At 48.3% G+C, this 24,948-nt stretch overlaps 2 protein-coding genes across 8 annotated transcripts in view; one reads left to right on the plus strand and one right to left on the minus strand.

The window, feature by feature from the left end:
- Plekhh1 (pleckstrin homology, MyTH4 and FERM domain containing H1) overlaps positions 1 to 14,784 on the plus strand; it is a 52,197-nt gene extending 37,413 nt beyond the window's left edge. For 3 of the 4 annotated variants that reach the window (XM_028876113.2, XM_037210672.1, XM_028876114.2), the window contains 17 exons: positions 761 to 847; positions 1,151 to 1,312; positions 2,169 to 2,249; positions 2,600 to 2,782; positions 3,343 to 3,451; positions 4,261 to 4,373; positions 5,101 to 5,277; positions 5,587 to 5,684; positions 6,428 to 6,605; positions 7,073 to 7,228; positions 8,464 to 8,564; positions 9,303 to 9,444; positions 10,179 to 10,321; positions 10,433 to 10,562; positions 12,558 to 12,644; positions 12,925 to 13,071; positions 13,520 to 14,784. In XM_028876113.2, the coding sequence (XP_028731946.1) occupies positions 761 to 847; positions 1,151 to 1,312; positions 2,169 to 2,249; positions 2,600 to 2,782; positions 3,343 to 3,451; positions 4,261 to 4,373; positions 5,101 to 5,277; positions 5,587 to 5,684; positions 6,428 to 6,605; positions 7,073 to 7,228; positions 8,464 to 8,564; positions 9,303 to 9,444; positions 10,179 to 10,321; positions 10,433 to 10,562; positions 12,558 to 12,644; positions 12,925 to 13,071; positions 13,520 to 13,675 (2,250 nt within the window). In that variant the 3' untranslated portion in view covers positions 13,676 to 14,784. Of the gene's footprint in view, positions 1 to 760; positions 848 to 1,150; positions 1,313 to 2,168; positions 2,250 to 2,599; positions 2,783 to 3,342; positions 3,452 to 4,260; positions 4,374 to 5,100; positions 5,278 to 5,586; positions 5,685 to 6,427; positions 6,606 to 7,072; positions 7,229 to 8,463; positions 8,565 to 9,302; positions 9,445 to 10,178; positions 10,322 to 10,432; positions 10,563 to 12,557; positions 12,645 to 12,924; positions 13,072 to 13,519 lie in introns of those variants that run through there. The other variant, XR_003735234.2, reaches the window with a different exon arrangement.
- A 1,646-nt stretch (positions 14,785 to 16,430) lies between these two features.
- Pigh (phosphatidylinositol glycan anchor biosynthesis class H) lies at positions 16,431 to 24,062 on the minus strand. 4 transcript variants are annotated; one of them, XM_028876118.2, is made up of 4 exons: positions 23,864 to 24,062; positions 18,299 to 18,508; positions 17,889 to 17,969; positions 16,431 to 16,787 (listed from the first exon to the last, which is right to left on the minus strand). In XM_028876118.2, the coding sequence occupies exons 1-4, from the start codon at positions 24,041 to 24,043 to the stop codon at positions 16,695 to 16,697; spliced, it is 564 nt and encodes a 187-aa protein (XP_028731951.1). In that variant the 5' UTR covers positions 24,044 to 24,062; the 3' UTR covers positions 16,431 to 16,694. The 4 variants fall into 4 exon arrangements, with proteins under 4 accessions (XP_028731951.1, XP_028731950.1, XP_028731949.1 ...); XM_028876117.2 differs by having other exon boundaries at positions 17,889 to 17,972; XM_028876116.2 differs by lacking the exon at positions 16,431 to 16,787 and having other exon boundaries at positions 17,282 to 17,969.
- Between the last annotated feature and the right edge of the window lie 886 nt (positions 24,063 to 24,948).

A 24,948-nucleotide genomic window follows, 5' to 3' on the forward strand; every position in this document is an offset into this window, starting at 1 on the left:
GCCTTGTAAAAGGATGTTCCTAGGCTGCCCTTACCTTTTCTGGATTGTTCTAACAGAAAAGACTGTTGCTTCCTCTTCTTCCTCCACTGCCTGGAATCGAGGGCCTCAAATGTTGAGCACTAGGTTGGCAGAACCAATCGTCATGTTTTGAAGAGGATAAAACAGATTTGTCTTTTGTGCAGATGTTTGCTTGGTAGAAGCTGTCTCCAGCTCTGTGTTAGGGATTCTGGGCCTAAATTCCTCCCTGAGAAACATGCCACTGTCAGTTAGTAATGTCTGTAGTGATGCTGGAAAGGATGGTAGTGACTTGCGTGCCACTTTATTTGCCATACCCGTGGGCATAAGGATTGAATAGAAATGTTTTCTTTTCTTTTCTTTTCGAGATGGGTCTTGCTCTGGTGCCTGGACCAGCCTCACCCTCCTGCCGTGGTCTACTGAGTAGATGGGACTGTAGACACTTGTCACCACACACAGCTCAGTCAAAGGAGTGTGGTAGCTTTCTAGATCACTAACAACCTAGTAGCTTCTGATCCAATTTTAGAGGCTCGCTCTCCTTTCTGAGACCTTTTGAGGCCTGCGTTAGAGGGTCCCACATTCCTAATTATGGCTTTGTTTGGCTAGAAGACGAATACAGAACAAGTCACTCATTGTACCGCAGCCAGGGAAGTTTGGGAATCACTTTCCACTTTGTGCCTATAACTTGGAGTAAAAAATGATGATCTGAGAAGCTTTCAGACTCCAATGTTCTCCTCCTTTACAGAGTGATGTCATCCGGAAACCTCAAGGGCAAGTGGATCTGAACTCCCATTGCCAGATTGTTCGAGGGGAAGGAGCACAGACATTCCAGGTGAGCCTGCTCGTAGCAGCTGGATTGTAGATGCACAGTGTGGTGTAGGGTTTAGATATGACTGTGACTGAAGCAGAGACGAGGCAAACATAAGCATGGATGGATGACTTTATAGCAGGAGTAGGATATGACCTTAGGGTGTGGGCATGAGAAAGAAGAGCCAGAGTGAGCGGTGAAGGGAAGGGAAGAAAGTCAAAAAGGAAAGGAAGGGAGAGCGTAGGTGGCCATTGGGAAGGCCCAGTGGGTTGAAGGATATGTGTCTTTCATTGGCTCTTAACGCCCTCCCTCACTGCACGCCCCCAGCTCATCTCTGAGAACAAGACCTACTACCTAACAGCAGAGTCCCCCAGCCTCCTGGAAGAATGGATCCGTGTCCTCCAGAGCCTGCTGAAGGTGCAGGTCACTGGACCTCCAGCTCTGCATCAAGGGGGCGCCAAGCCTACCGTCAAGGGCTGGCTGACCAAGGTACAAGGTGGAACTGGTAGGGACGCAACGAGAACCAGGCATGAGAGTGCCCAGAGATGGTGGGCTCTTTCTCCAAGAACTCATCCCAGTGCTTAGCCAGCTGGCTCAAACATGTCTGAGCACACCAAATGATGTTGGTGGTTCTGGAAACAGATGGGGGCTGTTCTCAAGACAAAAGGGAAAGAAATGTTTTCACTTGATGTTTAGGATGTCAGGTGCCCCCCCACAGTGTAACTAGCTGTGTTAGGATTAACAGTACAAAGGAAAGGCCTGGGTAAAGCCGTGGGACTGCCATGCGATGCCTGGTATCCCAGGTTTGCCTAAACACATGTTAACCAGGGTTTTCTGGGAAGCAGGGATCCTAGTTAAGTCTAGCAAAGGGAAGTTAACTAGGAAGCATACTAACAGGGTTAGTTATCGTGGGTTAGGTCAGGAACAGTTACTGTGCCCAGCAAGCTCGGGGCTCAGACTCCTTCCTTCCGAGCTGCTGTTTCCCATCAGCCCATCCTTCATCTCTGTAAGTGGCCAATTGCTGTTCCCTTGTGATTTACGGTACCTTACTTAAGGTTCCAGACTGCCAGGGCCTCTATTTACCTTGCAGCATCCTTACAACTCTGGCCTATGCCAACTAGTGGGTTCTTCCCATATCCATGTTCTGATTTCCTGGGTAGTCTTTCAGTGGCAGGTCATAGGTCCCTGGGTGGCCCAGTAGTGGCCAGGTTACCACAGGGTACATACCATGGCAGTCTCACTGTGAAAGGAGACCCGACTTTGGCAGTCTTCCCCGTGGCCTGTCTTGGCTGGCCCTGGATTTATTTTGGAGCCCTGGTTCGAATGAAGTCATTTCACTTAACAGGTAAAGCATGGCCACTCCAAGCTGGTCTGGTGTGCCCTTGTTGGGAAAATCTTCTACTATTACCGGAGCCACGAGGACAAGGTATTTCATCAGCCTCCTCACAGCGCCTCCTCCAAACTGTGCATAGTGCACGCCATTGATGGCAGTCCCCAGCTCTGCCCTGTACCACACTAAACCCTACAGCAGATACAAAGGCCATCTCTCCCGCTCCCTCCAGAGCATGTGACCCACGTCACAGCCAGTGTAGTCGGTTGGTCCTTTCCAAAGCACAGTATCTGCTTCTGGCCTGGCTGCCATGCGGCAGCGTCCACCTCCTCCTCCTGCCCTCCGTCCACATCTATGGTCTCCAGCCCCTCACAGCCAAAGCAGCCATAAAAAGGAGACTCCCCCGTCCACCTGCTGCCCTGTTCATGGAAGGCTCATGTCCACAGAGACCCCTGGGCTGCCTGCCTGTGCAGGGTGCTCACATAGAGGAAGTAGATCGGTCCTGTGACTCGGACGAAGACTATGAGGCCGGAGGAACTGGCCGGTTGCTCTCCTCACACTGCACTTTGGTGATCCACCCCCCAGAGCACAGCCCCACCTACCTCCTCATCCGCACCAAGCACGAGAAGGTAAGGGAGGAGCTGGACCTTTGTGGCCAAGCTTGGACCTGGGTTCTCATTTCCCTTCTGTCTTTCCGCTGAGGTTTCTAATCAAGTTTATTTCTTCCTGGACACTGAATGGGAATGTTACTTTTGAATAGCTAGTGGATTCATTCCAAGTGACCAGCATTTCTTCATCGCGGGCCATGATAGAGCGCCACACACTTGGAAATGTGCATTGACATCCAATGATCCTGTCTTTCTCTTTGGAGTGGTGACCTTGACTCATGCTAGCCAAACTAGTGAAAGTCTACTTTCCCCCCTCAAGACAGGGTCTCATAAGCCCAGGCCGACCTTGAGCTTGAGATCCCTCAGCCTCAGCCCCCCAGCTCCTGCTGTGACATCATTACAGGTGCACACCATCTTAAAATTACACACTGCTTTTTTGCAGGGGCTTGGCGGGAGTCAAGCCCAGAGCCTCACACATTAGACAAGTGCCTGGTCACTGAGCTACATCCCACTCCAAATCCAACTCTTGCCGCCCCTCTTCCTCCCTCATTGGCATCTGCTTGTCTTCTGCCCTTTTCCAGGATACGTGGCTTTACCACCTCACGGTGGCTGCAGGTGGCAGCAGTACCAGGGTGGGCACTCTCTATGAGCAGCTCATTGGGAAACTGATGGATGGCGAGGGCGACCCAGGTAAGGCCAGAGTGGCCACCGCTGCCCGGGCTGAAGGGAGGTGGCAGGGTGCTTATTGGACAAGAAGCCAAGAGAGCACTGTGGTGCCTAAGCGGCGTTAAACATGCCTGGGGGAATCCCCGACCTGTGCTCCGGGGCCTCTCCGTCTACTGAGGTAACCACTGTAGGTGCGGGACCCTGGGAACCAGACTCTCCAGACAGCTGGGTAAATGTTCTACTCTGTTTAATCTGTAGCTTGGCTTAGCTGTGCAAAAGACTTGGGGGGAGAGGGGAGGGCGGGGGCGGCAGCTGGTTAATCTATAATTAAGAGTTTGTTAATAAATGGAGCCTCGGTTTGGAGCAGACTAGCCTAATCCTGGCATGTCTGGGGGTCCTTATTTGGCAACTAATTCTCAGGACCCCCATGAAGTACCCAGAGGTGCACACCACACCTACCTCTTCACTTCTGCCCCAAGGGCTGGTCTGTCTCAGGTGGATACGTCTGTCCCTTCCACCTGGTACTGCAAGGAAGGCGGCCCCTGCACACAGACACTTGTGCTCAGACTCACTGGCAGCTTTTTCTCCTTGGCCTGGCTGTGCCAGCTCAGCAAAGCTCTGGCTGCCTCCCTCGCCAGCCGTGTAAGGGAATGTGCAGTTTGCAGGCCACACTTCCGTGGCCGTCAGTCTGTAGATGATCGACCCAGGCAAACCCCGTGTTTCCCAAAGTTAAACCACTGTCCACCTTGCAAATCGGAGTTGGGGCTGGTAGGGTAGGAGGCGAGTTCTTTCCTCTAGTAACCGCCACCGCCCTCTGTCTGTGCTCCGTGCAGACTCCCCGCTCTGGAGACACCCCATGCTGTGCTACAGCCGGGACGGGCTGTGCGCCTCCCTGACCACCCTGCCCTCCGAGGCCCTGCAGACGGAGGCTCTCAAGCTCTTCAAGGTAACGACGGAGCGGAGCCCAGGCCTGTGCCTGTTGGTGCCCACACGTGCCCAGGCTCTGCTGGGCACACCTTGAGCCCATCACAGGACGGAGACCTGTGTGGTTCTGGGGTGGCCCTAGGGTTGTGGCGAGGAAGAGGAAGCCCCACAGGGTCCCCTTTATGGCTTCCTTTGTGGCAGGAATATAACCCTTCTCTGGCGCTCTGGGAAATGGTAGCCAAAGCTCTCCCTTGCGGGCTGCCTTCCCCTTCGAGTGACAGCAGAAAAGGTCCGGTTTGCACGACTTCTGGACGTCAGAGATTCTGACCTAGTTTAGTCTTCTCTGTGCCCATCTGCATTTTCTGACAAACAAAACAGAACGCCTTGCTAGGGGCTAGTGTGGCGCTAACTGCCCACAATCACAGCACACCCAGGAGGCAGAGGCAGGACTTGGAGTTAAATGTCAGTCTGTGCTACCCTGTCTTGCAAAAAAAGAAAAAATGTTTTCTGCGGATACAGGCAAGCTTATGTGTGGCTTGTGTGCTGGAAACATCACATTTAAAGAAGGGGCGATTCTGCCCTCAAGTAGCCCCCCCTTTTAGCCTCACAAGCAGAAACAGCGCTCCCTCTAGAAAGGGCTGGTCGTCCGTGAACTTGAATCTTCCTTGAGGCTCTGCTGCACCAGTGCATGCCCCAAGAATAACCACTGGGCTGCCCCTGCCCGTGCCCACTGTCCATGCCCCTTCCAGTCCTGCCAGCTCTTCATCAACGTGCCCGTGGAGGCCGCCTCGGTGGACTACCACGTGTCCCTGGCGCAGACGGCGTTGCAGGTCTGCCTTGTTCACCCTGAGCTGCAGAGTGAGATCTACTGCCAGCTCATGAAGCAGACCAGCTGCCGGCCGCCTCAGAAGTACTCTCTCGTGCAGGTGGGCACACGCTGGGGACGTAGCAACTGGCTGGAACCATGTATAAGAGCTGTTTAAGGGGGTGGGGAGGGTGGTAGCAAGGTGCCTGGGCAGGTGTTCGCCGACCCTAGCCCATGGGCAGCTTCTTGTCCAAGTTGTTTGAGCATGGCTGCCTGATCTGGGCGTGGTCGGAATACAAGTGCTGTCCTGGGCAGCGCCTGACGAGGGAGTTGAGACTCTGGTGTGGAGAAAATAGTGAAGGTCCTGTAGCTCAAAGCTGCAGGAGCGGGATCCCAGCACTCACCCCATACTGCCTGTGTTCCATGGCAGTGCTGGCAGCTCCTGGCTCTGTGTGCCCCGCTCTTCCTGCCTCAGCACCACTTCCTCTGGTACGTCAAACAGCAGCTTCAACGCCATGCAGACCCCAGGTGAGTGAGAGCGTTCCCCTGCCGCCCCCACACTGCAGACCGCCATGTTTCAAAGGGATGACGGGGGAAGATGAGGTTGGATTGACGGCATCTCCCCTCAGACTTGCTTGGGGTTGAGAGACTTCACCCATCGCCATGGACCCATGAGCAGGTGGAGATCTGAGCACACTTTAGCTGCTTTGGACACCAATCCATGTGTCCTTGGGTATTTGGGGAATACTCTCATGTGAAGCCATGCTATCCCAAATTACCCCCAAATGTTTATTCAGTGTTCTGGTTTCTGCAGGTGTGTATATATATATATATATATATATATGCAGGGATGGGGATGTAGCTCAATGATAGAGCACTTACCTAGCATGTACAAGGCCCTGGGTTAGATCCCCTAGTACTAGTTTAAAAAAAAAAACAAAGAAAATGCCCATGGCAGCCATGTCCTGCAGATAGGTCCTCAGGGACAAGTTGGAGCTGGTAGGATGGCTCAGTAGGTAAAGGTGCTTGCCGCCAAGGCTGGCAACCTGAGATCAATCCTCAGGAGCAGCGTGGTAGGAGAGAACCAACTCCCTCAAGTTGTCCTCTATCTTCCACAAGTGTGCCTCCTCCCGAAATAAAAATGTAATAACATCTCATACTAGTTTTAGGTCCCCACGCCCTATCCAGTTAGTTTTTATCCTGGCCAAGTCTGGGTATGCACCTCAGGGTGCCAAGAGGAAGGACTTCCCACGACTCCCGTCTGTTTTTAGGAGTGAAACTGGTCAGTATGCCACGTACTGCCAGCGAGCCGTGGAGCGGACCCTGCAGACAGGGGAGCGGGAGGCCAGGCCATCACGCATGGAAGTGGTGTCCATCCTGCTACGAAATCCTTTCCACCACTCCTTACCCTTCAGCATCCCTGTGCACTTTGCCAATGGGACCTACCAGGTGAGAAAGAGGAGCAGGTTCCTACCCCAAGTCTTCCCATGTCGCTGTCCAGAGAGTACTTCTAAGTGCGCCGAGTCTTGGGGACTGTCAGGTTAATAGGCACATCAACAAATGGGATGGGCCTAGATTTGAGGTGGGAGTGGCCTGACTAGTGTGGGGATAGAGAAAGGAGCTCGAATCCCAGAGTGCTTTACCATGTGGTGCTTTACAGGCAGGTCTTCTGAACGCACTGCATGAACAAGGAAGCTCAAACACAGACAGAAAGCAGCCTGAGATAGCACCCTCAGAACACTGACTATAAAGGAATGACTGGGCTCTGTCCAGCTCCAGTCTACAGTGGGCAGGCTCAGGTTCCTCTGCACGTGAATGTGGAAACCAGCTGCCTTTGACCTCTTGCCCTCACCCCGACCACCCCATGACAGCCCCTCAGGAAGTTTGCTAATTCAGGTGCCTCTCCCCATTCCCAGGTGGTTGGTTTTGATGGCTCCTCCACAGTGGATGAGTTCCTCCAGCGGCTGAACCAGGAGACAGGCATGAGGAAGCCATCCCAGTCTGGCTTTGCCCTCTTCACAGATGATCCTTCTGGCCGGGACCTGGAACACTGTCTTCAAGGGCGTGTCAAGGTAAATAACCCCCCACCCCACCACACACACGCAAGCGCCTCTTTTTTTTTTTTTTTTTTTAAGATTTATTTATTATGTATACAGCAAGTATGACTGCAGGCCAGAAGAGGGCACCAGATCTCATCACAGATGGTTGTGAGCCATCATGTGGTTGCTGGGAATTGAACTCAGGACCTGTGGTAGAGCAATCAATGCTCTTAACCTCTGAGCCATCTCTCCAGCCCACGCAAGCGCCTCTTAACTCAGATATAAGTGGTGGAGATAGAACTCATCCAGTATGTGCCTAACTGACCAGTGGCCTGTCTGGTGTGGAGACCAAGATGATCTCTTCAGGCCAGCATTTCTGTGCATGCATGCAGGGAAAGCTACATGTAACCTTGACTCTGAAGACAAGATCCTCATAGTCCTGTCTCCCTCAAGGGACTATGCAGCATTCAGGGAAAGAGCCTCTTGGCTCAGTGTAAGGACAAGGAGGCCCTGCCGGGACAGACTGCCACCAACTGTATCTGCCCACTTAGGTCACCAGCTATAATGTAGATCCAGTGGGTGCCATGCTGTGCACGATCCCCTAGCTTTTACTCTGTCTGCTTATGCTTATAGGTGTAAGCCTATAGAGCCAACCATAGTTTAGGGAGGTAGGTCCTCATGGTACCTCTGTAGGGGAAAGCCTTTGAAAGAGACAGCTGATCTGTACAGTGGTCTGGGCTAGTGCCATGAGGGGGTTAAGCATTTGTGGGACTGTACTGCCACACTGGATGGGTGCATTTGGCTCCAGCATCTGCTTCCTTTGCTGTTCTAGAACAAGGGCTAGTCTTTAGCATGCATGGAAAAAAAATTGCCCCCTATCTTCCTAGTAAAGGTATGGGTGGGTACCTGTACGGCTCTGCTCATGGCAGGCATTTGGGTGTATTTATTGAAGGAGAATGAGGTGGGTGAAACAGACATGGAGCCAGGATGCCATGGACTCCGCTGGGGCCTGCCTAGGTCCCAAGAGGCCAGCCCTCACAGAGCCAATGAGGCAACAGTCCTGTCTTGATGCTCACTACACCCATGGCACCATCTTCCTCTCCACAGAAAGGGAATTGGTGGGCACCTCCCATCCTGGCAGCCTGAAGCCTCACAGGGCAACCTTCTAGGGACAGAACCCTCACTCAGCTGCGCTAGAGTCCAGCTCTGGCTGGATCTTACTCTCTGCACAAGGGGCTTTTCTGACCTTAGACCTTTGTCTTTTCAAGATCTGTGATGCCATCTCCAAGTGGGAACAAACGCTGAAGGAGCTGCACCCAGGAAAGTCTGACGGTGGGACACGCGTCGTGAAGCTGATGTATAAGAACAGGTCCTGGGAGCTGCCGGAGGGTGGGGTGAACCTGAGGGCTGCCACTGGGCACCAGCTCATCACCTCCCAGACATGATGACTTGTCCCAATAAGGCAGAGGGGCCTATAATTACCCTGAGTGGCAGTCATCAGGTGGGTCGCAGGCTGGCCCTGCTCCCGCTCCCTCATGAGACCCTAGTAGCTCAGGTGTTCTGTCAGGCTTCTCTGTACTACCTTGCAGACATGTGCATGCGTACATACCACAAAAGCATACCAGTGTCATGGGATGGCTGTGTGTTATCTTACATGAGAGTACAGTTTTGTGTAAGCACCAGATATTTAAGGCTAAAGAATAAAATGTTCCTGTTATCAATTTTAGGACACACACAAGTACTTTCTACCAATTTAAATAGGAGAAATCTTTCCTAGTACGTCTCCAGGCAAGTCATTTCCATTAGTCTCTTGGAGTCTTACCTCATCCAGACCCTAAGAAGCTGTGATCTCAGGTACCAGATTCCCCGTGCAAAATGCAGAGTCCTGTGGTGTGTTCAGAACTGACCACCTGTTCTGCGGTGAGACCCAAATGCCCACAGCTAGGTCAGGCTCGGCTACACCTTTCTTGGGTGGTAGAAAAGAGGCTTACAGATGACAGGAGCAGTTATCTTCACCTTAGGGGTCGAGGCAAGGATTCAGAGGAAGCCTTCTCGTTCTTGTTTGGGGGACCAGCTGAGACCCGGCTTCTTACTGTCTTCCCTGTAGGCTATACTTTCGAAGTCAAGTCAAGGGGGAGACAGAGCGAGAGCGGCTGCTGCTTGCCTTCCAAACCAGTGGAGAAATAGTGGCAGGAAGATTTCCAGTCACCAAGGAGCTGGCTCTCGAAATGGCTGCCTTGATGGCCCAGGTAAGTTTCTTCTGTTAGAAACACCATGAGAGCTCACAGGAGCCTGCAGATCCCGTGGCAGCAAGGAGAGGCGCTCTGCCGTACGGAGAGAGGTGACTCCCTGCTCACCACACGCAGAGGCTGTGTGAGAATGGAACTGGGAACTGGAAAACTGGCCTTAAGTCTCAGTCTTCCTCCAGTGCAAGAGCTTGGCCAAGCCACTTTCTAGTGCTTCAGTTTTCACGTGTATATGGAAAATACAATTCCCTCCCTGCCTCCAGGTTGGTGTATGTGACACAATGCACGTGATAACCTTTATGAACCACCCCACATTCTAAGTAGGAAACGAGAAAGAACACACGTTCAGAATGATTCCCCTCTGTACTCCTTTAGGTGGCTATCTGCATGGGGTGTCTAGGATACTTCCATGGTTCCTGTAAGAGCAGATTTATTCAGATGTGATGGCACACACCTGTAATCCCAGCACTTGGAGGGCTGAGGCAGAGTTGGCATAAATTCAAGTCCTCTACAGTCTGGGCTCTTCCCTCCAAGCATTTAGCTAAAACTGAGAGCTGAGCTAGACGATCTAATAGTCTAGGACCCTAAGGATGCTTCTCTAGTGTCTATGAAACATGGGGTAAATTCTTATCATCGTTAAGTGATAAGCAGCAGTAATGTGGTAAGGGCTTGATTGCTTCTTGAACAGCAGCCCCATCACCCCCTAAACTTGTGACTGTTACCTCTTTCTACCTCAGGTGGAGTACGGAGACTTGGAGAAGCCTAACCTGCCAGGCCCTGGGGGCACACCTCCTGCCAAAGCTCAGCATCTCCTCCAGCAGGTCCTCGACAGGTTCTACCCAAGGCGCTATCGAAATGGAGCACCCCCTGAGCAGCTGAGGTAGGCTGGAGGCCAGGCCGTACAGAGGAAGCCTGTGGGGGAACCTCAGGGCTGTGATGCAAACAGGTGGGCCCTTCACCGACACCATTTCCTTCTGTCCATCCAAACCAGGCACCTGGCAGATACGATGGCCACCAAGTGGGCAGCATTACAAGGCTGCTCCCCTTCTGAGTGCATCCGCATCTACCTGACTGTGGCTCGGAAATGGCCTCTCTTTGGTGCTAAGCTCTTTGCTGCTCAGGTGAGTGACGGGAACAGGAATTACCAAACCCCCAGAACGCTCTTTCTCCTGGAGCTTCCTTCCTTCCTTCTCTGCTCATATGGCCCTCAGTCCAGTCTGCAGCCCCCACCTCACTGTCAAAGCCCGGAGCTGCCATCTCCCCACGCATCTCTGCTGCTCCAGGGTTCCCTGGTCCACAGCGGAGTGACAACTCCTTGTTTATCTTCAGGCTTCCTCTACTGACGTGGCAGTGCTTCTCCTGCAAAGACAGGCTCAACTAACTCACACTGAGGGTTCACACTCACAGTCGGAAAGGCAACACAGTGTAAAACCTAAACACACGCCTCTGCCGGCCACCCAAAAGCCCAGAAGTGGAGAGAGGGACCACCCAGGGGAGTCAGACTTCTCAGACCACAGTTACTTTCACTTCTGCATGAAGGCCAAGAGGCAAACAGTAATTTCAGCTGGAAGTTTTCCTTAGTAGGTGTCTGGTCTGTGTGAACTTCACAGATAATCACAGGCATTACCCTGTGACCAGACATTATAATCAGACGTTGAGACAGGATCTAGGTCCTCATCACTGCAGCTACAGATCAGAAAGTGGACATCCACTCATCTAGCACAGACAGATAGGTTGTTGAATACATCATATTTCTAGTTCTCGCTGTTTAATGTTACAAAAAAGAGAACAAGGGCTGGGGAGATAGCTCATAGGACCTGGGTTCTTCCATAGGACTTGGGTTTGATTCCCAGCCCCTATATGGTGGCTCACAACTGTCTGTAATTTCAGTCTTGGGGGATCTGACATCCTCTTCTGGTCTCCTTGGATACAGGCATACATGTGGTACACAGACATACATGCAGGCAAAACCACCATACATACTAAATATAAATTTAAAAAAATTTAAAGAAATGAATAAATCAGTCCCTTTCCTTCAGGAGGCTTTCCAACTAGTGGGAATAGAACAATTGGGGAGCTGTGCATTATTCTTCATACTCACTTTTCTTTTCAATCATTCTAAGCAACATTAATCTACTCTGTTTAATTTTGGGGATAGGCTGGAGACCAAACCAGGACCTTGAACATGATAAAAATACTCCTGCCCCCTCAAGCTATACCTCCAACCTGCGTGCGTGCGTGCGTGCGTGCGTGCGTGCGTGTGTGTGTGTGTGTGTGTGTGTGTGTGTGTATGCGTACACAAATGGTCACAAGTGCTGTGCAGTACAAGTAAAGTGGTATTATAATAGAATGCCACTGGCCTGGAAGGTTGGAAAAAGCTTCAAAAAAGGGTTATCTGGGCTGGAGAGATGGTTCAGTGGTTAACAGCATTAGCTGTTCTTCCAGAAGTCCTGAGTTCAATTCCCAGCACCCACATGGTGGTTCACAACCATCCATAATGAGATCTGGCATACTTGCAGACAGAACACTGTATACATAATAAATAAATCAATCTTACAAAATGAAGTTAGCCTTTAAAAAAAAGGGGGGGGGGTGTATCTGTCTCTCTCCTTCCCCCAGGCTTTTGGGTAGAGACCTGGAGCACTTCACTGTAGCCCTGAAGGAAACGCCCAGGAATTGGCTACCAAATAGTCACAAACTCACTGAGAGGACCTAAAGCCCATCCCATTGAACTCTTGACTTCCTGTTTCTTTTATGGTCCCAAGGAAATTGGTTAAAGAAAGTTGTATTTTGCTTGTGGGAGATTGGGGTACAGGAGAAAGTATCTACCAACCGAGCCACATACCCAGCCCCTGGGTTGGCCTGTGTCCCATTGCTCAGAGCTTCCCACTCTGTTCTGGCAGGTGTGATTCCCTCTACCTGTCAGATGTTGGGTGTCAGAGCCCCAAGGCCAAAAGCCTCGCACCACAACACTCCCTCTGCTGTATAAATGCTACTTTCTGTTTTCCACAATGATGTGATGGCCCACTACTCTCTGGACATACCTTCTTCCTCAGAAAGCACTTATGTTCAGAATCTCTAACTGTGGGTCTGATAGGCTTTTTCTGTTTCTGCAGCCTGACCAGCCGTCTTCTAAGGAGAAGACCCTGGTGTGGATTGCTGTGAATGAGGACGGTGTCAGCATCCTGGACCACCACACTATGGTATGAGAGGAAAAGGCTGTTTCCAATCCTTCTTAAACACTTGTCTTCTCTGCTCTGCTCTGGACTTAAGAGGCCTGAACTATGTGGCCATGGTATGGTCCCCTTTCTAAACTCTGCCCCAGCAGTGCTGCCCTTTAGTCTCGACAAGGTGCAGAAACATCAAGATTTAACTCTCCAAATTAGCACCACCATGGGGTCTTCCTTTCCTGGTAAAGGCTCCCTGTGTCTAGAAGAAACAGGTATGGAATTTCCCCTGAACTCAACTGGCTCCTCTCCACAGCAAGTGCACATCACTTATCCCTACTCTTCAGTGACAACGTTTGGTGGCTGCAGGGATGACTTCATGCTTGTGATTAGATCCATTCCAGACCAGGGCTCTGGAAAAAGCCACATCGACAAGTTGATCTTCCGAATGCCTGCTCCCAAGGTGGGTCTGACAGCTGCTACAATTTACTCTGGCCTGGTGTGATGTGGTGAGCTTGGTGCTTAGAGAGGAAACTTTGGACAGGCTCTGCCCCACATACAATCGTTGGCCTCGGTGTGTGCGCGGCATCCCCAAGGGTTCAGTGGAGTAGCATGTCCATCTCACTACTGAGCTGGTACTTGGTGGGAACGACCTGCTTCAGCCGTTGGTTGCTGTTCCTCCTTTCTTCAGGAGGGTATTGTGCATCTCAGAGACTCTCTGGGGCCAACAGAGGCACATTTTACTGGGCCTCTAAACATCACAGCAGTCTCTTTGGGGCTTTTCTCCCGAGTGAGCAGTTTAGGAGAGAAAGCAGAGCCCAGGAAGGCTATGTGTACCCAGTGTTATAGCCAGTGAGAAAATCAGCATTCAAGACAAGGCTAGTTCAGTTTCTTCATTTCTCTGTCCTCAGATCACAGAAACTACCTTCATGATGGCCAGCTACATGAACCACTGTTCTGCAACTGTGAACCTACCCACCAAGCTGCCTGCAGCCCGCCAGCCCCGAGACCTGGATGGAAAGTTCTTTCCTTCTGTTTCCTGCACTAAGGGGCCAGCTTTGCTGTGAATGTCTCTCCCCCCATACCCCTGCCACCACTGGTGCCTCTGGGGTTAGATTTCTATCCCGGAGCATACTACTACTGTGATGGGTCTAATGACCCCTCCCGAGACTGTTCTGTGAAATGTAGATTTCAGGGTCTTTGAAACCTTTGCACCCTTTAGGGGCCTTCGCTTTTAAGGCTCAACCTTTTAAAATCCAGACCCAACATCAAAACCACTTACTTCTTTTACAAGAATTCTGACCCTGGATGCTACCTGATTCTAGATTGAGACAGGGATGGCCCATAGTTACCAGGGCCGTGGTACTGTGTTTGGGGCTTCTACACTGATACTCAGGGAAGCTCTCTTTTTATATTATACGTAGTCCTTATGTGGGGGCTTATACTTGAAGTTTTCCGAACATCCCTGAACAAAATAGGACTAAAATTCCTAATTCACCTCAACTCTGGCAGATGCCTACAAATCTCTAAAACTGGACAACTTTCCTAAATGGAAATACTGGCAGAACTAGAGAAAAATGACAAGTTCCCCTCCTGGTGAGGAGGCATTTGCTATGCCTCTCCTGGGGGGCAGGGGGCAGCAGCTCTAATCTCCCCAGGACAGCACACTGTTCCTGTTAAGAGTCAAGCTTTCTCTCGCACACTGGACTAGCACAGGGGGGTCAGATCCAGGCTGCACCGCCCTGTGTCATTTTAGGCCCGACAACAGGGATGAGGGAAGGCTGTGCTCATCACTACTGAAGGACGAGGTGGTCATCATCCCCCCACCCTCTGAAAGACCAAGCACGCCAGTTTTGCTTGTTGCTGCTCTACGAGGCCCGGAGACAACACATCAGGAACACTAAAGACCTCTCCATTCCCGGAAGGCCTGGATTGCTCACCAACACTTCTGGTAGATGCCTTCTGGAAATTAGCTGGAAGCACAGAACATGTATATAGTATTTGCCCTAGTAATATGTGAAGTAGAAAGTTTCTTTCAACTTCTGTCTTCCTGAGAACATCATAATCCCTCTCAACTCAGACTTTAATTTTGGTGAAGATGACCTTTATCTCCACCTTCTCCAAAAAAAAAATAATAATAAAAACCAAAAGTCCATACTTTGATTTTCCAACATATAAAAAAACAACAACTAAGTTTATTGTGCAGCTCTAAGGCAGTTCTATCATCTCCCAGTAACATGGATGAGGGGATAGGATCAGCCCCCAGGAAATAAGCCTGTAACCCAATAGTGTGTGTGTGACACACACTACAAAAAACTGCAAAGCCCGAATTACCATATTTGTCCAGATGCCTCAGCTGCTGTAATCTTCCTTTTCTCATCCTTTGAACTGACAAAGAACTTTAAAAGACCTAAACAAGGCTGACTTGCAAGGCAGGCAGCCATGTCTGTTCCAGCCCCAACTCGTGCCCCAGAACTGGGGTTCTAGTCAACACAGGTCTACCTCAAGCCACATCACTATAGGTCCTGGACCACTCCTTCAAGGCCAGTGTGAAAGGCAGAGTGCAGTTCCAGTGGGCCACATCCCAAGTAGCCCTGAAAGCCAAAAAGGATGTGATCTACTCTCGGGTTGCTTTTGTGAATAGAGTTCCAAAGACTGGAACTGTTTGCACTAGACTTGGAGGTCAGATTAGCTGCCTCCTTTTCTCTCTTTAAATTTTCTTTCCTCTTCTCATTCCTTTCCTTCCTTTTGAAGACAAGGTCTCACTAGGAAGTCCTGGCTGTCCTGGAACTCACTCTGTAGACCAGGCTGGCCTTGAACTCAGAGCTCCACCTGCCTCCCGAGTGCTGGGATTAAAGGTGTGCACCACCTAGCCCAGCTCCTCTTCTCCTTCCCGAGCTCTAGGAATCTAAGAAATGCCTTCTTCATCCTTTAACATGACAGTCCCATGTCTGGGAACCAACATGAAATCTCTCACTCTCATCTAAGCCCTCTTTGGCCAAAGCAGCTTTTGAAGCAATAGAAAATACCAAGTAACAGGAAGGTACTAATATGCTTGACACCCATGGCTGAAATGCTATGCCTTCTTGTCAATAAAAAGCTGTCAGTGAACCAGGCAACTACTATGTGTTTTGGATATTTATTTATTTTAGAATTTGAGACAGTGCCTCATCATGGAGCCCAGGCTGGCCTCAAACTTTCACTCCTCCTATTGGCACCTCCTGGGTGCTGGGATTACTGGCATCCACACCACCCCTGGCTAAGCCATGGATTAAGAATCATCCTGCACAGATCACAGGAGCTAGGTGGACAGAGGTTAGCCATGTAAAGCATTTTACTCCTGCTAATTCATACATAAGAAAACGTGACTTACTTTTTTCCCTAGCTTTTAGACAAGAGTTCATGCAGATGGAAATTATACTTTTCTTGTAGAATCTGGTACCAGTTTCAATAGTCCACAGATTTTTAACACAAATATGAATGTGCTTAGAAATTTCACAGAGTGCTCTTCCTGTACATTACCCTTGGGGGGGGGGGGCAGGGGAACAGTCCTCACTATGTAGCCCTGGATGGCCTCAAACTTGAAATCACCTGCTTCTGCCTCTTGAATCCTGGGGTTAAAGGCATGTGCCACTATCCCTGGCCTAGTGTCAAAATCCTTAAGGTCTCCCCTTGATTAGTAATATAGATAAAACCTATAAGGGTAACTTTATTTATTTATTTATTTATTTATTTATTTATTTATTTTTGGTTTTTCGAGACAGGGTTTCTCCACGTAGCTTTGGAGCCTGTCCTGGAACTCACTCTGTAGACCCAGCTGGCCTCTAACTCACAGAGATCGCCTGCCTCTGCCTCCCGAGTGCTGGGATTAAAGGTGTGTGTCACCACTGCCCAGCAGGGTAACTTTGAGACATCAAAATACTGTCAAGTTCCAGCTGCCTCCTCTATGGCTCTGAGGTCTACTCATCCATTTGAGTCCCAGGACTGTGTCCACCTAATGATTTTTACAGTACAGAAAATAAACCAGCCACTATGGTTTAGGAGTCCTCTCCCATAAAGACAATAGTGGTCTTTGAATGCTGAGATTCATGGGCTTGTTGATGTGGCTTTCTGGTGTGCCAGAATCTCCTGGCAGCTCCTGTATACTTCAATCAAGCAGTCCAGCCGGGGCTTGGCACTCTGAATTCCAAAGGGGAGAAATGCAGAGTCAAGGAGAATAGAAGAAGAACCCACCTCAACCTCCTCTCCCACATACACCATGGTACCACAGTCAGCTAAGAGACAGACACAAGGTCAAGCCTCCGAGCACTTTGCTGGGAAGTCTCCAAATCTGGCCTTTGTGGGAAATAAAAAGACAAGGTTTTTTTTTGTTTTGTTTTGAGACAGAGTCTCTCTGTGTATCTTGGCTGTTCTGGAATTCACTATGTAGACCAAGGTGGCCTCAAACTCAGAGATCTGCCTGCCTCTACCTCCCAAATGCTGGGATTATAGGCATGCAAAATACAGCTTTTAGCCTGACAAAATTATATGACAGTGAGACAGACTATCTCAAAAAGTGTTACAAGTTGTGAAATACACCTCAGAGACAATATGGGCAGTTTAATATGTACATTCTGAAAAGATTTTGTATTATAAAATGTAACATAACTAAAATTAAAAGACAAGCCACAGAATAGGAAAATTATATGTAAAAGTCTATTTAATAAATGTTTACTATTCAAACAGCACAAAATTATTACAAATACATAACTGATTTCTAGGTTCTACTCAGCTAGTAGAGGAAACTAACAGTTTAAAACAAAGAAGATTACAGGCTTGTGCCACCAGTCAGTTTTTATTGTAAAATCAAAAGAAAAGATAATCTAGACATTATTTAAAACCTAGCAATAAAATAGTTAAATAAACAAAATAATAGAACATAATCATTTAAAATAAGTATACTGGCTGTGATAGAAAAGACAGGCAGATAGCTATAGACAGATAAAATAGCTCAACCTCGCTAATATCAATGTAAAATTATACAATGGTAGATTGGCAGATGAAGTAGAAGAATGTGATTTGTAAGCAGAAGTGGTTATATGATTGATAATTGTCTTCTCTAAAAATCTTTGTGACTTACTAATATTTTTTAAAGTGTATCCTCATCAAAGAGGGGAAAAAGATCCTAACTTTTACTCATCTCCAATACTCTGAAAACAGAAATTCAAATCCAGCTGAACAAAAGGGGCATGGGTGAGCAGACGGAGAAAAAAAGATTTCACAGGAGAACATTGCACTCACCTGGAAGACAGGAACTACTTGGGATATCTCCTGTGGCTTTGCTGGATCCTTCAATAAAATGCAGAGGTAGTAAATCACCTTCTGCTGTAAGAAAAGACACCACACAGAGGGCTCAGTGAAACTCACCTTGTTTCCTTTTTTCTTCAAGGGAAGACTAAAATCCTTTTCACAAACATCTAAGTAGTGAAATATTTGACAACTTCTGAAGTAGAAAAAAAGTTTATTTTCATCCTTTATTTTTATTTTATATATTTAAAAAAATCTTTTTGTTTTATTTTTACTGAGACAGAGCCTTACTATGTATCCCTGGCTAGCCTGGAACTTGCTATGTACACCAGTTTAGATCCCATCACACTCCATGAGCTGCCTGCCTCCTCTGGAGAGCCCAGAGCTACCACCTAAACACCTACCATGTAAATAGCCTCATTGATGATAATGTCCTTGACCTTGTCCATCTCTATGAAGGTGGTACTTTCTTTGCCTGAAGCATAGGATGAAGTCATCTGGATGCCAAGTGAATCGATGATTAATAGAGTCTCCTGATCAATCTTCACAAAGTGGAGGTAACCAAGCAGGCCTATGATGGTGATGAAGATGGCAGCAGAGAGGATCATGCTATTCTGAAGAGAAAGCCAGACAGGCAGGAAGATTACCAAATGCTCCTATGCAAGTATTTACGCCACACAGCGAGTTAAACGGACAATGCGGGAGAAGGCCTTTGATCTGGTCACTATGCTGTGAGGTGAATAGATGAGGCAAAATGCATGAAGGGGAAATCACTTTCTCTTGAGCTCCTGAATTGTTTGAATAGCACGTAGAATGAAAAGGATCCAGACTACTAATGAATAGGTCTGGGAAGCTCCCAGCAAAACATCCACATCACATGTATCTCAGAAAATCTTCTTCCCAAAATTACAGCTTAAGGACCCAGAGCTTTCCCTCTCACATTCCCCCTGCAAAATATATAGCACAAAACTGCAGACAGAGCAACTGTGAAGTGCTCAGCACAGGAGCAGAAACTAATCCCTGATGATAAATAGCCACTTACATTTTTCCTAATTTTGGAATAAATTTTGATTGGTTTACAAGTGGACACATGTTGCAACCCTGGCCATGTGTCCAGGGTGGTAGTCAGAGTCTACGGAAGAGGCCAATTTATTAATTATATTTTTTAAAAGATGAGTAAAAAAAACAGATAAAGGTAAGCGGGGCTGGGGAGGTGCAGAGGGCATTAAGATGAAAGCATCCAGGAATAAGCCTACAAGGCAGGACTTAACTGGTGCAGAGATTTATTAGAAGGTTAGCGGTTTCTGGTGGGTACACTCTTCCACAAAGACAGCCAGGCTGAGGACTGAGAGTACACTGGGGGCATCTGTGTGAGAGGAGCCCAGGAACAAGAACTCAAACAGGGCAGGGAACCTGGAGGCAGGAGCTGATGCAGGGGCCATGAAGGAGTGCTGCTTACTGGCTTGCTCCCCATGGCTTGCTCAGCCTGCCTTATATAACTCAGGACCACCCAGCCAAGGTTGATGGGCCCACACACATCAATCATCAATCAAGAAAAAAATGTACCACAGGCTTCCCATGGGCCAATCTGGTAGGGGCATTTTCTCAAGTGAGGTTTCCTCTCCCAAAATGACTCGAATTTCTGTTGCTGACATAAAAACTAACCAGCACACGTAGAGTAGGTAAAATTCAGTAACTCTGGGCCACATTCAAGAAGCCAGGAAGTGTCTTGCTCTTTGTACCCATCATCCCCCTTTAGCTTGACTCTAATCAGACTCAGATTCTAAGTATTCTACGACCTCAGCATCTGTCTTTAATGGGCTTGGACTGCCCTGTCAGTCAGGAATTGTGCTGAGTAAGAGAGGTCATCACATGCACTGTATCAGATCACACTGTCCTTTGGGGCAAACCCCAATGACTAAATACCCTCCGCAGGCCCCATCTCTGAAGGTTTCCACATTTTGTTTTGCTGTTGGTTTGTTTCTGTTTTTTTAACAAGAGACTTAGGAGGAGATATCAAATCTAAACTGTAGCATCCACCTTCTGCAATGATGCTAACTGGACAAGTATGGTGGTGCATGCTTTTCACACCAGTACTGGGGAGGCAGAGGCAGATGGATCTGAGTTCCAGGCCAGCCAAAGCTGCATAGTGAGACCTTGTCTCAAAACAAAACAAAAGCCAGCCTGGCACGGTGGTGCACTCCTTTAGTCCTAGCATTCCGGAGGCTAAAGACAGACAGATCTGTGAGTCTGAAGCCAGTCTGGTCTACAGAGTGAGTTCCAAGCCAAAGAAGGCTACACAGTGAGACTCTGTCCCTAAAAAAAACAACAACAACAAAGAACAAAAAAAACAGGTTGGAGAGACAGATTTCCACTAGCTGCTCTTCCACAATTTCCAGCACCCACACAGTAGCTCACAACTGTCTGTTATTTCAGTTCCAGGGGATCTGACACCCTCTTCTGACCTCCTCGGGCACCAGGCACATATGTGGTGCACAGACATACAGGCAAAACACCCATACACATAAAATTTAAATAATAAAAAAAGGACAAAAAGAATATGGGACAGAGACCTACAAAGCCTAAAATATTAATTTGGCCTTTTAAAGAAAAGGCTTGCTGACTTCTGTTCAGATAGTTATTTTTGGCTGATAAATAGGAGTTAGAGCTGGGCCTCTGATGACCCAGAAACATCTAGTTTCAAGTAATTAACTTCCAGGTGTACGGCACTGTCTTATAAACAGTCCAAATTGAATAAGCATTGTGGAAGAAAGGCAAGATCGAGCCCTCTACAGGTTTATTAGATGCAAGGTTGATACACAAGAGTCTAGAATGCTGTGTTACTGATTATAAGTGTCAAAGGAAGGGAGTGGAAAGGGAGAAGGGGGAGAGAGGGCAGGAGGGGCATAAAAGGACGGAGAAGGAAAAAGAGAGGGACAGAGAGAGCGAGAGAGATGGAAGCACACAGGACTATTCCATGAAGACTTCCAAGTGAGCAGGATCTCATGAGTGCAGAGAAGGTAGTGCACACTGAATGGGTACACTTTGCTGAAGGACTGAAGCCCCGCAGGTTGGAATAATGTTCACAGAACTGTGAATTCCAAAAAGAAAAAAAAAAAAGGAGTTGGGGATTTAGCTCAGTGGTAAAGCGCTTGCCTAGTAGGCACAAGGCCCTGGGTTTGGTCCTCAGCTCTGACAACAACAACAACAAAAAACCAAAACCAAAATCAAAAAAGAAAAACCCTGTGAATTTAAAAGCAAGGAGCATGACAGGGTGCAGGATGAAGAACAGTAAATGCTTAGGGAATTCTACCCACTAAGCTTTCTGTTCAGATAATCCCTCAAAGTCCATTTTTCTGGCTAAAATTCTAACAATGCACTATTCATTTGAGTCAGGGGTAAGCCACATGTTTGAATGTCTCCTTTGAGAGTTCTTTTCACTGTAGATATTCATTACCTTCATGAATAATTCTGAATAGCAGCAAAGATCTGAAATTTTGACACACAGAGCCCTGGGGAAGTGTTGGAGTGTAAGGGAGCATGCATGACTTCTGCACTTGGGGGACATTAGGGTAAACGTGCAAGAGAGAGGTGAGTACAGTAGGGAGCCAGCATAACCAACTTTGAGCTGGGGGTGGTATACACACCTGTAATTCCAGCACTTGACAGGGGCTGAGACAGGAGGATGGAGAGTCTGAGGACAGCCTAGGCTACATAACAAGGTCCTGTATCTCAAAACAAACCAACAAATAACAAACATAACTGCCTGAGATCTGTTAGACTAAAGTACAAGGGATTTCAAAGTCAAACAGCTCTGGGTTTGAAGCCCAGATCTGCCACTTTGCCAACATCAAGACTATTACATTACTACTCTTTCTGAACCTTTGTTTTCTTCTAAGGTTGAAGTACGAAATTCAGGAAAAGAGCTGGCACGCTGGGCATTTAATAAACATCTGTTCCTCCTTTAAGATAACTGCATAGGTATCTGGAACTTAGGCTAGCATTAAAAATTCAACCGGGCATGGTGATGCATCCCCTTAATATCAGCACTAGGGACAAAGAGGCAGGTGAATGTCTGTGAGTTCGAGGCCGGTCTTGTCTACATAATGAGTTCAAACCTGCCAGGATTACATGGTGAGACACTAATGCCCCTCTGCTGTGGAATAATCCTTTTGCACATTGTGAAAATGTGTTGCTCTCATTGTTAATGAAGAGCTGATTGGCCCACAGCTAGGCAGGATTTTCGGGGCAGAAAAGAATGCTGGGAAGAAGAAGGGCGGAGTCTGAGGAGTCCAGGGCCAGAAGCAGAAGCAACATGGGACATTCACAGATGAGCAAGCCTGGGGCAGCACACAGATGAATAGAAATGGGTTGGTTTAAATTGTAAGAGCTGGCTGGAGATAAGCCTAAGCTATCGGCCAAACATTTATAATTAAGTCTCTGTGTGGTTATTTGGGAGGGGCTGCCAGGACACAAAGAAACTCCATCTACATCCCTCCCCCTCCCCAAAAAATAATAAAAATTCAACTATATTATAAATTTTGGGGGAGGGTTAGGTCAACTTAATAACTTCAACTGACCTGTGAAGAAGCTTTTAGAAACAAATTAGGGTCTTTAAAATATACTATTTATTTATATGTTTTGTTTTGTTTTGTTTTGTTTGAGACAGGGTCTCACTGTGTATCCCTGGTTGTTCTGGAGCTCGGGATGTAGACTGATGTAGAGCAGGCTGGCCTCAAACTCACAGAGATGCTCCTGCCTCTGCTTCTCTAGTGCTGGGATTAAAGGTATGCATCACCACACCCAGCATACTATGTATTTATTGTGTGGAAGTCAGAGGACAACTTTTGGGAATCGGTTCTTTCCTTCCGTCATGTGGGTCATCAGGGAGGCAGCAGAAGCCCTTACCTGCTGAGCCATCCCCACGGGCCCTAAATTAGTGGACTTAATTTCATCTATTTCTATGTAAATTATTAGGCTCTGCTATATGCTTTGATGGTATAAAAGCTAATGGGCCAGGTGTGATAAAACACAACCTTGATCCCAACTCTAGGGAAGAGGAGGCAGGCTCTACATAGCTTGGCCTATAATCCAGTTTCAGGCCAGCCTAAATACTACGTATACTGAGACAAAAAAAAAAAAAAAAAAAAAAAAAAAAAAAAAAAAAAAAAAAAAAAAAAAAAAAAAAAAAAAAAAGAAAGAAAGAAAGAAAGAAAGAAAGAAAGAAAGAAAGAAAGAAAGAAAGAAAGAAAGAAAAAGCGAATGGATGTTCTAATACAAACAATATGCAAATTACAGAATAAACAATAGACAGTTCTGGTGTGCTTGGCTCTCGCGAGACCACACCTGGAATAATATATTCATTTCAGGGCATTGTACAGGGAACTAGAACTCATCCTGAGCAAGGGCCAATTGGAAGATCCTTTTTACTTGAGAACTGTCCCAAACTCACAGCATTTGACCTTCACAATATCATGAAACATCAATGCCATCTTAGACATGTGAAAAAACGAGGCTCAGAAAAAACAACAACAAAATACTAGAAAGTCCAGAAACCGAGCACAGGAAACAGGCCATGTCTTAAGTCTGGCAATTCTTTAGAGAGTGCACTTAAATTGGAGGAGGGTTGGGAGAGGGGAGGTAGTTTACATGGCTTTGAAACGCAGAGATTAGGAAGAAACAGAGCGCTCCTTCCGCAGACACACGTGCACAGCCGTGCGGGCAAAAGCACTTTTCTGGAATTCTGTGCTAAGCTGGCTATCACAGGCACTGAGGAGTGATGGAGGAGCATGCACTGACAGTTCTCCGAGGAGGGACGCTCTGGGGGTGCGCAGGGCAGCCACCCACTGAGGGAGAACGCCCAGGAGCACAAACTTCTTGGGACAAACAGTCCGGCCCCGGGACGGGGTCCCGGATCCAGGGAACCCCCACCCTCCGGCCCGGGTCCACGGGTCAGCCCCGGCCTTTACCTCGCACAGGGTGAAGAGTCCGTAGGCCGCCAGCCACACGGCGCAGGTGACCGCGGTGAGCGAGCGCAGCGACAGCCGAGCCGAGCTGAGGCCGAACTCGCGGCAGTACGGCGAGTAGTAGCGGCGCCGCAGGGCCAGGCGCCCGCCGCAGATATCCGAATAGCTCTTCTCGTCCTCCATGGCCGCGGGTAGCCCGGCGGGGGGGGGGGGGGGCGCGCCGCTCTAGCCCACCAGGAGGACCGACGTCTCGCTGGCTCCGGACCCTTCCGGAAGCGGCTCGGCCCCGCCCGCCACACGCTCCGCGCAGCCGCAGTTGCGCACCGAGAGCTTGGCTGGGGTTTCGAAGCTGGTTCTCCCAGTTTGTCCCTAGCCCAGACTCTCCAGATTCCTGGCACCAGTTTTGGACAGATTAAGATCGCTGTTCACTCGACTGACTCATTTATATTGCTACGCCAGAGTGAGCCCCAAGAAAGGGCCCACAGGTATATTCATTCATTTCACGCATTCATTTCCTTGCGAAGGCATTTTAGGTACTGAAGATCCCTGTTCCCGCATAGCTTCTTTTCTAGTAGGAAAAAGCAATGTAGATGTAACTTAAAATAGTATTATTAGCAAAAATGTTCAGACCTGTAGAGAAAGACTGGGCCACCTTAAATAAAGGTCTCATCACTAAACCTAAAAGGATGAGGGTCGCGCTGGTCTGGGGGATGTTGAGAGAGAAAGCCTCCAGAAAGAAGAAAAAAAAAAAAAAACAGGAAAAGGCAAAGCTCGGAGACCTGGAACAAGGTTAAGTCACAGGAATATAAAACAAAACAAAACACGAGTAGCTAGTAAGCACAGGAAGACAAATTAGGAACGTAAGTAGGACTAAGATTCAGGTTTGGACTGGACAGATGGCTCAGCTGTTAAGAGTATGTTAATTCCAAAGATAGGAAGAGAAAGACCGCGGACACAATCGTCATGGCCACATTAACTAAAGCAAACAATTAAAGCCAGCTTTTTCGAAAATTCACCTACAGGGCTGCTTCCCCGCTAAGGCAGGGTTCAAGGGTCATTGTTGGATGTGAGGAAGACAAGGCTTTTAT

The sequence above is a fragment of the Peromyscus leucopus genome, chromosome 14 (genome assembly GCF_004664715.2).
Source record: "Peromyscus leucopus breed LL Stock chromosome 14, UCI_PerLeu_2.1, whole genome shotgun sequence".
NCBI classification, from domain to species: domain Eukaryota; kingdom Metazoa; phylum Chordata; class Mammalia; order Rodentia; family Cricetidae; genus Peromyscus; species Peromyscus leucopus.